We start from the raw sequence: 12,157 nt of genomic DNA, 5'->3' as shown, positions 1-12,157 counted from the left end.
TATGGGGATTTATTTTATACAATATACTTTAACATATTTAACATGTATTGGTCTACCTGCCATCTGAGGGAGGGAGTGTGGGGAAGGAGGGGAAAAGTTGGAACAAAAGGTTTTGCAAGGGTCAATGCTGAAAAATTACCCATGCATATATCTTGTAAATGAAAAGCTATAATTAAAAAAAAAAAAAAAAGAATTTACTACAGGTGAGGCACTGTGCTAAGTGCTTTTATGAATTGGTCCTTTAAAAAAAAAATTTGTCCTCGTTCCTTCCCTCCCCCAAATTCAAGCCTCACCTGAAATTCCTGACCAAATTTCTCACAGCTGTGTCTTGCATTGAGGCAGCTATAAATAAGCACTTATTAAATGTGATTTGGGATCTCTTCCAACTCACTGTACCTATAGTATCTTAAGCTTATTGTTGCTTTCCCCAAATTCCACCTGTCAAAAAGCCATTTAAAAAACACACCTATAAACAATTAAGTTAAGTGGACTAATTAAAATTTGTGTTCTTCCTTTAGAACCATGTATGAGCAGGGGTTCTTAAACTGGCATCTGGGAACTTATTTCTAAACAGAATCCACTTAATTGTATTTAAATGTAATTAATTTCCTTTTAATGTTATATATTTTATTTTATGCATTTAAAAAAAGTATTGGAAGAAGGGGTCTACAGACTTCACCAAATCCTGATACAGAGAATATAAGTGTGGCCTTGGCCTTTAGGAAGCTGGGTCTGTGGGTAAATATGATTTTTGCCTGTTATACCCTCCTATCACAAGTCATGAATCCAAAGTCCAGAATAACTAATTATTAAATGGAGACTGGTGTCCAGTATTGTAAATTCAAGAACATCTAAAAAGAGACTTTGTTAGCAACCTGATGAACACATAGTACTAGAGGTACAATTCCTGCATCTGACTGTCCTCAAATTAGTCAATGATCTCTAGGTCTGTTTCCTTATATACAAAACAAGGATTAAGTGCATTAATAATAATAATAATAACAATAATACTTAAAAATAAGTACTTAAGTAAATACCACCAATTTCAATGGGTCATTATGAAGAAAGCACTCTGTAAACCTCTATAATTGTGATTATTATTCTGAAAACTATCATTCTGGTAGAAATACCATGGACTAGGGAAAGGATGTCAAAAATCAAGGACAAGAAAGGAAGAAGAAGAAAAAAGATGCCTTGAGCTCATACGGGGTATAATCAGGATTTGCACTTCACATTGTGCAAACTGCTTAAGTCACAGCTACAAAAGGCCTCTGTTTTTGAGTTCTAGCAGACTAATCTGAATAAAGAAGGAGGCCAAGGAGAGGAAACTGTAAGATCATTCCATATCCTAGAGCCAAAACGAAGTTTTGAAGGCAAACATATGGAATGTCAAGCCTTTTTTTGGCAGTAAAATGTGAGAGAGATTGCTATAGGAAGTTAATGATAGAGGTTGGTGACTAGCATGTATAGGATTCATGATACCCTAGATGTAAAGTATGGATGCTCAGGCTTCAAGTGTTTCTATATTGGCTCTTGATAAGAACATGTATATGTATATTCAAATATACATGCTTCCAATAGAAAAGCCTCAAAAATGCTTATATTGAAAAATTAAGAAACTTTTTTTTTTGTTTTTAAAGAAAGTGACAATGACCTTTTTTCATTGAAAATTCAATTAAAAATAAAAGATCAGGGAAGGGATTGATGTACAAAATAAAAAGGATTTCTTAAAATGCCACATTGTTTCAAAAATAAAAATCAGATAGCAAAAGCATCTGTGGCAGCTGTGAAAGCATTCATTTGCCAATGGAGGTATTTTCTCTTCTCACCACAGCTGTTCAGCTCAAGGCATATTTTGTTTTCCTTTTCACTGAGCTTCTGAACCCAAAATACTTAACTCTAAAATACTATGAGTCGATTTGAATTTTCTTGAATTGGCTGCCACCTTGTGGCAATCTCTGGAAAAGTAGCTTGACCCTTCAATCAAATTCAAAAATCAGAGATGTATGACAATGTAAGATGAGCAACTGGCCATTTTCATCAATTCTCGGAGCTGTAAGGGATCCCAGAAGACATCTAGTTTAAGGGTTCTTAGATTGGGTCCACAGATCCCCAAGAAATCCATTTTTAAAAAAATCAGCTTGTTCATCATTTTTTATAGAACCATAATGGTTCCATTACCTTCATATACCACAACTTACTCAGCCATTCCCCAACTGATGGGTTTCTACTTGTGTTCCAATTCTTTGCTATCACAAAAAGAGCTGCTACAAACATTTTTGCACATGTGGGTCCTTTTCCTTCCTTTACAATTCAAGAAATCTATTGATAGATTTTAGATTTATCAGCTAAATGCATGTTGAAAAGAGTATTCCTGGACTGGAGTCAGAAAGACTCACTTTCCTGAGTTCAAATCTAACCCTAGGTAAGTAACTTTACCCTGTTTGCCCCAGTTTTCTCATTTGTAAAGTGAACTAAAGAAAATAGCAAATCACTCCAATATTTTTGCCAAGAAAACTCCAAATGAGGTCTCTACATATCAGACACTTCTAAAAAACAACCAAACAACAGATTTCACAAATCCTTGAACTTGGTTGGAACAAGGAAAAAAAATTATTTTCATTACCTCTAACAGAAATTTAATTTCTCCTTCATTTAGAAAGAAAGACAGCAAACCACAGTAGTATTAATTGTCCTCATGACTGTCACTGATTGAAATCCCAGATATTTCCAAATTCACATGAGTTGTTACAGATATCTTGAAATAGTATATATCCAAAACTTTTAAAATTACTCCAATTACTAGACTCTTTAACTTGCCTAGATTTTAAATGCATCTTTTTGTTATTTAATACACTAAAGGAACCCCAATTATTTTATCTAGTTTGGTTTTTAAAGTATTTTATAACTATTTCAACATAACAGAAATTTGTAATCCGATAAATTTAGTTTCATCATAAAAGTATTTTTCTGAGAATGGAAGCACCCAAAACTTCATTCCATAGATTGCTTAAGAACTCCTATCTTAATTCAACTTTTAATTGATCCAGATTGTATTTACTATGAAGTGGTCGTATATCACCCTCACATGTATTTTAGATAGGGATTGTGCCAAACTCTAGTAAGAATCCCAAGAACATAAATAATGATTAAGTCAAATAATTTCATCATTCCAAAGATTTACTTGAAGTACAAATTAACATGTTCAATTTTTTACATGACAGGTAAACTCCTACTTGAAAAATGAAGTGTGAGGGAGAACAAATAGACTACTTAGAAAAAAAAATTAATCTATGGAGCCAGTTTTTATATGTCAGACTCGAAGTGTCAGTACATATACGCAGTACAACAGAGAACAGGGGTCACTAACTTTTTTTTAAAAAATCATCTATTTTCCAATTTCATGAAGGCTTAAAGATTGATTATGGAGAAGGAAAGAGGGGAGTGGAACAAAGAAGAATAGCCAGGATATGAAGGGGACAGAACTTTGTCCAAACACTGGGAGTGAGTGGCAGAAGCCTAGTGCCTGGAAAGGGTGGGAAGTATAAGGGGAAAAGAAAATAGGCCGTTATGTCTCTCTCCCTCTAATGTATAATGGCCCAACCTTGACAGAGAAACATACTACAGATCAGGCTACACCCTAGACTGGTCAATCATGAGAACAATAGCTGGGCACCCAGTACAGACATTTAGTAATAAATGCATAATGACTATTAAGCGTCTAGACTCTCCAAGACAGGATAATCATTCTCTTTTTAATGGAATAAAATGCACTTAGATAATCTTGTATCCTAGAAGCATTTCAGGAACAGAAGGCTCTTGTATATTAAAATGAGCTGGAAAAAAACAGCTAGCACAGAGCCATGATTACGATCTAAAGATCAGAACCAATTAGGGATGATGACCATATTCAAGCAAAGATACACTAAAGCATCCATCCACTTTTTGACATAAATACAAGGAACTAGGATAGAGTCATATGTTGCAAATCCATTAAAGATTCAGGACAAGGGCTACATGAGTGGTGAAGGTCAATATCAAAGTGAGGAGTGAAGTAAGGCTTCATGGAGGAAGTAATATTTTAATTGGGCTTTAAAGGATTCAAGGAGCACAAACTTTGTATGTTGGGGAAATGGAGAAGGAAGGCAAGGTTTACCTATACTGAGGGATCTAGGTAGAATGGTCTTAAATGGTAGGCAAAAGAAAATAGATTTCACTCAGTAGACAATAGAGGGTCTGTTCAGAGAATTCTTCCCAGGTGACTGTACTTAGTAATCCCTTTTATGCTGACTGAGTCATGCCCCTACTTTTTTTTTTTTTTTCCTGATTATAACAACATGGCACTTTCTTCCCTTCTTCCTCAATCCTGGTCAGACAGACACCAGGAAATGACAAGGTATCTGGGAGTTCCACAGTTCCTGACCCCCCAGTCCCAGTTCCAACAAAGTAACTTAGTTATCAGCTTAAGACTTAAGAGAGAACCTTTTTGAATTACTCGAAAATAGCTACCTGTAAATTCTAAAGATTTCTGGCCTTGGGGGTGGCTCTTTCCTATATAAAGATCAATTATTCTTAATATTTTCATTTCCTGGGAAGATACCTGCCACTCAAAAATAACAAACTTCACAACCTACCTTCTCAAAAATTTTTAGGCCCAATTCCAAATTTGAGGAAATAACTCAAAATTCTGTCCTGCCAGGGCTACCTCATGGGGGCTACTTACCTTGCTTTGAAGTTGAGGAGTTTTCCATGAGCTGACCATTGTCATGGCTCCCTTCCTCTGGAACAGGCATTGTAGGGCAGCTTCCAAAGGTCCGTGGGCCCCTATCACCAGCACCTTCTTTCCTTCTATGATGAAATCTAAAAACAAACAAAAAAGTCCCAATCTATCATTATCATCAAGACTTTTGGCCTTTTCTAGGAGTTCTAAATATAAAGAAACAAAAGCTCCACTTTTAACATGAAACCACTTGGAACTAATCTATGATGGAGAAACAGCAGGAGAACAATCGCTCCTAGAATGCTCCTCTGGGGAGCGGGATGTTCTGTTCTTCCCACCCCTAGGGAATAGGCTATTCTAAGAAAATAAACTATTAGGGTTGACTGATAAAAATCTTTGTTTCAACTCTTGCTATTGGAAAAATCTCCCTATAATGCATTCTAAAAATGTACCCTCTCTACAGAGAGTACAGCCTATGTATCAACAGATCTGTTATCTTACTAATGTGATTATGTCCTTCTACTGGTACAGAGCGTAACCAATACCTATTCTTCTCAGTATAATTATTCTTCACATCTTCCCATAGTTCCTTCAAAGAGAATCAATCCAATATGAGAAAAGCTTTCCTCTGACTCTTACTTTTACAGTGTGTGGATACCAGGACAGTAGTTGGTTTGTCCATGCTATCCTTCTTTTTCTGAAAATACATTTTCTTATCCATATCCTTTATGCTCATGAAAAAAAATCCACAAAAAGTATAGCTTATAGGACATAATTCTCTTCTTTATTAAAAAAAATAATAAAAGTTCTTGTAGAACCTTGAGGATGAGTCTCTGGTAATACAAATGTAGATGGTGGAGGAAACTGGGCTTTCTGTTGTACATTGACCCCAGGACAAGTCCTGGAAGTTGACTCTAATAAATCCTTGATAAAATCTTGCTTGTCATTTTTCTTTTTTCTTTTCCTTTTAAAAGTAAATGGTTTAAAATGAAATTTGGGTTCCAGTTAATCAAGGTTTTATGTGTGCTATAATTAAATAGCACCTTTATGCTAAATATCCTATAATCACTTATTCATTAAATTGAACACTTGTGAAGCAAAAAATACCAATATCTTTATCTTAAACATAGAAAAATTCAAGCCCAATGAGATAAACCTGAAAATAATCCCTGAATAGTAGCACTGCTTAGAATGAGGCTGCACACTGACTCCTATTTCATTGAATTAAATAAACTAATTTATTATGCAATGAAAAGGATGTTAGACTAAGACTCAGAAAATACCTGGGCACTAACCTAGCTTCTAACAAGACTGTTAGGATCCCAGGAAGATCACACAAGTTGAACCCTATTTTTCTTCCTCTCTCTCTTCAGCATTATTTAAATGACAATTATTACTATTTCTTTTGCTATTACCTGATTTCTCAAGAAGTTCAATCACAGCTCTGGCAGTAGGAGAAACAAAGCATTCATGGGCATCTCCACGTACCAACCTTCCCAGGTTTATATCTGTCACCCTGAGGCATAAAACAAGAAAATACATAAATGAGATAGTAGCAAATATTCAATTAAATTCAGCAGAGACATTTAAAGGAAATATAAGCCAGTGCTTGATAAACTGAATAATTAAAAATAAAATTAAAATTGAGCAGAGAATGAAAGAAATTTACTTTGTAAAAAACACTGCTAGAAGAGTCTTTACTCTGACCCCCACAGGCCAACAAGGAAATAGCAATGAGAGTTATAACTTAGTTTTTAAATCAAATTTGCACTTCAAGTCTAGTTCCCAGATTTACAAAACCCACATATTCATTAACATGTGCATGGCATCTCTGTGACTTAATTCTGCGAGACCTTAGCAAGTCACTAAAATTCTGTTCCCTCCATTTCCTCAACTGCAGAATAAGGACAACTTATTTGAAAAAATTTTAAAGCAATCACTGAAGGTGATAAACTCAATTTCAAGTTTTTAGTTCTCTTCTGTCAAGGATAATAAATCATAAAGAATACAAGAAACATAAATTTTCTATTTTCCATCAACCTAATACAAGACTCAATTCAAGATGGCATGTCCCCATGACACCGCAAAATTTTATTATTGTGTCTTGTGTCAAATATCAGATAGTAAACTGGAGAGGTTTTTTTTTTTTTTTTTTAACTATGTAATAATTAACAAATGGCAATTCCTACTGTTATAATGCATGTGCTTACTCAAGTTTTATCAACCCAATAATATTCTGAGATCCAAATTAATGAAGCAGACATTTTTTTGTTTTGGGTTTTTTTTTTTTTTTTTTTTTTTTTTTTTGTGATTTTGATTAAAAAGAAAACCTTTTATGGTTGTTTTTTTTGGTCCTAAATGGGGTTGAAGAAGCTGCAATATAATTGCTGGGAAATTAGGTCTTTGGGTGAGTAAATCATAGGGGGACAACCAAGGGAGCAAAAGAGAATTTGGCCATTGTGGGTAATGTACTAAATGACAATTTAGTGATTCACAAGAAACCTCAAAGATTTTAACTTGTTCCTTACAAAGCATCAAATCATGTATACAGATTCCATAATTTCTCAAGTTTTCTTTTTGACTTGAATACACACAACAGAAAACTAGGTGAAAAAAAAATCATATAGTAAAAATTAACTAACATTGAAAGCCATTTACTTTCTCCATATACTTAATAAATGTTATATTCAATGAATAATGATAGTGACTACTTACCCATCCACATCTTTATCTGGTTTCAAAGCATTTAGTATCTTGTTGCTAAATGAACTGATGGAGAGTTGAAGGGCAAGGCCATGAATTCTAACATCTTCATTGAGCTTCAAGATTTCATCTATTATCTAAATTGAAAAATATCAAATACTTGTTGATTAAACCACCAATAATCACACATAAGAAGAATTTTGATTTAAAAATGAATTCCTATTCTGTGCTGAACATTGAGTAAAAAGAAAAGCAGTGTTGAGTTATTCCCCTCTTATTTTCTACGACACAGGATTTCAATAAAAACATGACACCCTCTATTACTCAGGGAATTACATTAAATTTCCTTTCCACGATTCTATTTGATTTTACAAAGGCTTCTTGAGGTCCACTTTATGCAAAGCCCTGTAGAGGATTCTCTGTAGGAGAAAAAAAGCTAACTTAAGATGCCTTAAATGAGAATACAAAGTTGAAAGAGAGTTATAACATTAAAAAAAAAATAAAAAAGAAAACAGTGCATGACGAATACTTAAGAAGTACAGAGGGCTATTCTCAAAGTGTTCTCTCCATTCTGCCAACCATGGAATTTAAGTTCCACAGGAAGAAGACCAAGAAGCAACCTTATTATAATTGCAAAGGGCAAACTTCTATTAATAGATTCATTCCATGAGCCAAATACAGCAAATATTCTACAAAACAGTCAAGAATGGAAGCAGAAGAGTCTTATAAGGGCAGAGTAGAGCAGGACTATCACATCCCTAATTCTGGACACTTGCCATTCACTACTTTTTGACTTGACGATCAAACTGCTGGCTCTAATTGAGCTTATTTTAAGTTGGGTACCCATTGCATGAGGACCCTATCTGGTACAGGACAACTAGGATCATAGAATATTACAAGCTGGAAGGACCCTTAGTTGGTTCAAGTCCAAACCATTAATTTTTACAGATCAGGAAACTGAGGTTCTGGGGCATTCAAGTGACCTGTCCAGCTAAGTGAGTAGAAAAATTGGAGTTTGTCTTCCAAATAAAATACAATATTTTTTTCATTATACTATGTTGCCTCCATATTTACTATTTTGTAAAAAGTTGGCAATATTTCTCTACAATTAATATTTCTTTAATTTTCAAAACATATACCTTGGCAAGTTTGATGAAAAGCTGAAGAAAAGATTGCTCAACAGAATAATCTATGCATGCTAAAAATTGTTGGCTTTCTTCTCCTCAGTAAATAGATCCTTTCTATATGTCCCATCTAACCCCAAATATAAAAAGAAAATGAGTGAGGGATGCCAATCTTGCTAGCTTCTTCTGAAGGTGAATTTCTGCATCACTAAAAACAAGAAGAGGCTTGGCCCTAAAGAAAAATAACATAGGATTATTTAAATACTAGGCAGATGGTGCAGTGGATAGAATGCCAGGCCTGGAGTCAGGAAGATTTATGTTTCTAAGTTCAAATCTGGCCTCAGATACTTGCTACTAAGTCATTTAACGCTATTTGCCTCAGTTTCCTCATTTGTTAAAGGAGCTGGAGAAGGAAATGGCAAACCCCTCCAGTATCTTTGCCAAGAAAAATTCAAATGGGGTCATAAAGAATCAGGATTGAATAATAACACTTTTAGTATTCTATTGCCTCTTCTGCTAATCTGAGAAGTTTATATTTTTATAAATATTCATCCATTTCACTTAGATAATGATTATAATAATAATGTTAATAATCACATGCCAATCAACATATAATTGAGTAAAATAACTAATCACTGCCTTAATTTCATCATCAATGGTACATTCACCCTTTTGATTTTTGATACTGGTAATCTGTTTTTCTTCTTTCTTTTTAAAAATCAAATTAATCAATGGTTTGTTTATTTTATTGGTTCCCCTCCCCCCTCATAAAACCAGCACCTCATTTTAGTTACTAATTCAATAGTTTTTTACTTTCAATTTTAGTAATCTCTCACTTGATTTTCAGGATTTCCATTTTGGTGTTTAATCAAAGATTTTAATTTGTTCTTCATCTAGTTTTTTTAGTTGCATACCCAATTTATTGATCTGCTCTCTTAAAATTTTTCCTAACATTGCTGATTGTTATCTGTCCAGAAGTTTATTCTTTAAAAAAAAAAAAAAAAGTCACCTTAAAGAGATATTAACCAGAGTAAGTGAATAAAGACTCATTACTTGAATTTTCTATTGACCAATTAGTTGATAACTTTCTAGAAGGAAGGAGTTGCCTCTTATTTAACCTCTATCTCACCAGAGCATACCACTTAGCACAAAGGTCTTTGATACAATCAAACTAAAATCTAATCACATAATAAAATTTTACATTTAGAAAGGCCTTTAGAAATAATCCAATCCAAACATCATTTTAAAGATGAAAATGCTGAGATCTAGTGAACAAGACTAAGGTTACACAGGTGAAATTGAAAAACTATTTCTACCAAGTGGAAGAGATATTCCTTTTATATTCTTAGCCACAAGAAAGGGCTGGATCTCTTCCAGCCTGGCAATATTAATAAAACAAAGACAAAAGCACATTACCTCATCTTCACTGCTGTCAGGAGGCAGGCAAATGTGAGTAATGTTCAGACCAGCCTGAAAAGAAAGAATAAGGTTATTTTAAAAACCTAAATATATTATTCAAAATTATAAGGGAACAAAAATCTACAATTCTTACCTCTTCAGCCAAGTTCTGGTTTATCTCCTGCATCCAATTATCATCACCTACCTTGAGGGGGAAAAAAAAAAGAGAGGAAAATACATTAAAACACACATAAAGAAATAATATGCAATTAGTAAGAATAAACCTCCAGTTCTATGAAGCATTTTTTTTTTTTTAATTTTGGTGGGATTTTTTTGGTCTGTGTTTTCTTCTGCAACATGGCTATTAGGGAAAATACATTTTGTATGACTTCACATGTATAATTTATATCAAATTACTTGGCTCTTCAAGAAGGGGGAATGAGTGAAAGGGAGGGAGAGAATTTGGAGCTCGAAATTATTAAAAAAAAATGAATGTGAAACTTTTTTACATGTAACTGAAAAATATTTAATGAAACATGTAAAAATATATTGGGAAAAAAGAATGTCTTTGATGATAGAATAGAGGGGAAAAGAAAGAATATACAAAAGAGAACAACTCTTCAATGAATTTATACGGACTCTCAAAAGAAACCATTGAATTACATTTCATTTATTGCTAAATTTCTGATGCACCATGCATATGTTTTGTCAATAAAAAGCTATAATTAAAAATAAATAAATAAATAAATTTCTGGTGCAGGCACAGCAGTGTCATCAGCATCCCTTTACAGATGAGCGTAACCCCAGTTGATTCAGCAAAAAACAAAAACAAAAACACCTCAGCATTCATTATGACTTTTCCCATTACTTGATATATATATCTGAAGGAATGGCATAAGAAATTAAATGGAAATTTTTTGGAGTTTTGTAGTCAACAGGCTGATAAGACTGATAGAAGAGAGTAGTTGAAACAATCAGAGCATGAGCAATGAGAAAAAGTTATCAGATTTAGGAGTCAAGAAAATACAAGTCACCTGATAGATGCTTGGAAGAGGTCAGTTTTAACCTAGGGATGATTTTAAAAAATAAAAAAGGTAAGCCTTAAGAATTTAGGAAGAAGTGAAAATATGGAAATTGATTTGAGGTGATTTTTTTCCAGGAATTTTGAAAAAAATACAGTCAGCAAATGACCAAAAAAGTTTAGAAATATAAAAATGCATAATATACATGTATAGTAACCTAATATCATTATATTTCATTTTTTAAATACTGTAAACACCTCATAAAAGAAAAAGAAAAAAGTTCAGGCTACTCTGTATAAAGGCAGGGCCAAAAAATTTTATGGAGTTATCCCAGAGCTCAGGATACCAACACCTCTGCCCCTCAAGATGTGGAAAAAACAATTAAATGTTTATTGAATTGAATAAAAATTAATTCTAAGCATACTTAAAGGTTTCAAAGTATAGGTGAATATCATATCTTGTCAGAAATTACTAACTTAGGATCCACAGACTCTTTAGTTTTCAGGCGGGGGAGGGAGGGAGAGAGAGTATCTTGTGATTAGAATGGGAGAAAACCCTACATACCTATTTTCATTACTTCTAACAAAAATGTATCATTTTCTTCACTTATTTATAAACATTATTCTGAGAGTCCATAGTGCATAAAAAAAATCAAGAACTTATGTAGAAATTTCTTTCTCTTCAAAGACTTGGTGGGGGTACACTCAGGATCATTATCATCAGCACAAAGTGTGACAGGGGCAGGCAGCGGGCAGAATCACAAAGGCTTCTGAAGGCGGCCCAGCCAAATCAATAAAGAAGTAAACAGGATCAGAGGCAAGATCTGCTGCTAACTAGCAGGCAGCCCGAACATTTACAGGGACTGAAAAGTCACTGTGAGACAGAAATGATTTGAGGAGAGTATTTGGCCCCAAGTCACATTCAGGAAGATCAGCATACTGCAACAGACAGTGTTATCCAAATAAGAAGGGACCAGGGCTTCCGAGGCTTCTTCAAAGTGATGGCCAGGGTTCAGAGTTCCCAGATGGAGCTTATACTCTAATGGAAACTTCAAGGAGTTGTCTTGAGCTTTCCTATATGCAGAGTAGTGTGTTGGGCTTAATATAGACATATGAAATTACATATTAATAAATAAATAAAAAATAGAACCAGCTCAGGGTACCCTCTAAAGTGCTGTACCTAGAATCAGG

General features: G+C 34.0%; 1 protein-coding gene across 1 annotated transcript in view; it reads right to left on the bottom strand.

Moving 5' to 3' along the window:
• MTHFD1L (methylenetetrahydrofolate dehydrogenase (NADP+ dependent) 1 like) overlaps nucleotides 1-12,157 on the bottom strand; it is a 203,085-nt gene that overhangs the window by 179,873 nt on the left and 11,055 nt on the right. Inside the window, exons 3-7 of the mRNA XM_051997936.1 lie at nucleotides 10,100-10,150; nucleotides 9,964-10,017; nucleotides 7,436-7,560; nucleotides 6,136-6,236; nucleotides 4,724-4,860 (exon numbers count right to left, since the gene is read on the bottom strand). Of these exons, the coding sequence (XP_051853896.1) occupies nucleotides 4,724-4,860; nucleotides 6,136-6,236; nucleotides 7,436-7,560; nucleotides 9,964-10,017; nucleotides 10,100-10,150 (468 nt within the window). The remainder of the gene's footprint in view (nucleotides 1-4,723; nucleotides 4,861-6,135; nucleotides 6,237-7,435; nucleotides 7,561-9,963; nucleotides 10,018-10,099; nucleotides 10,151-12,157) is intronic.

Source organism: Antechinus flavipes, chromosome 4, assembly GCF_016432865.1.
Source record: "Antechinus flavipes isolate AdamAnt ecotype Samford, QLD, Australia chromosome 4, AdamAnt_v2, whole genome shotgun sequence".
NCBI lineage: Eukaryota > Metazoa > Chordata > Mammalia > Dasyuromorphia > Dasyuridae > Antechinus > Antechinus flavipes.
The sequence above is the reverse complement of the archived record's forward strand: the minus strand, read 5'-3'. Positions and strand labels throughout refer to the sequence as shown.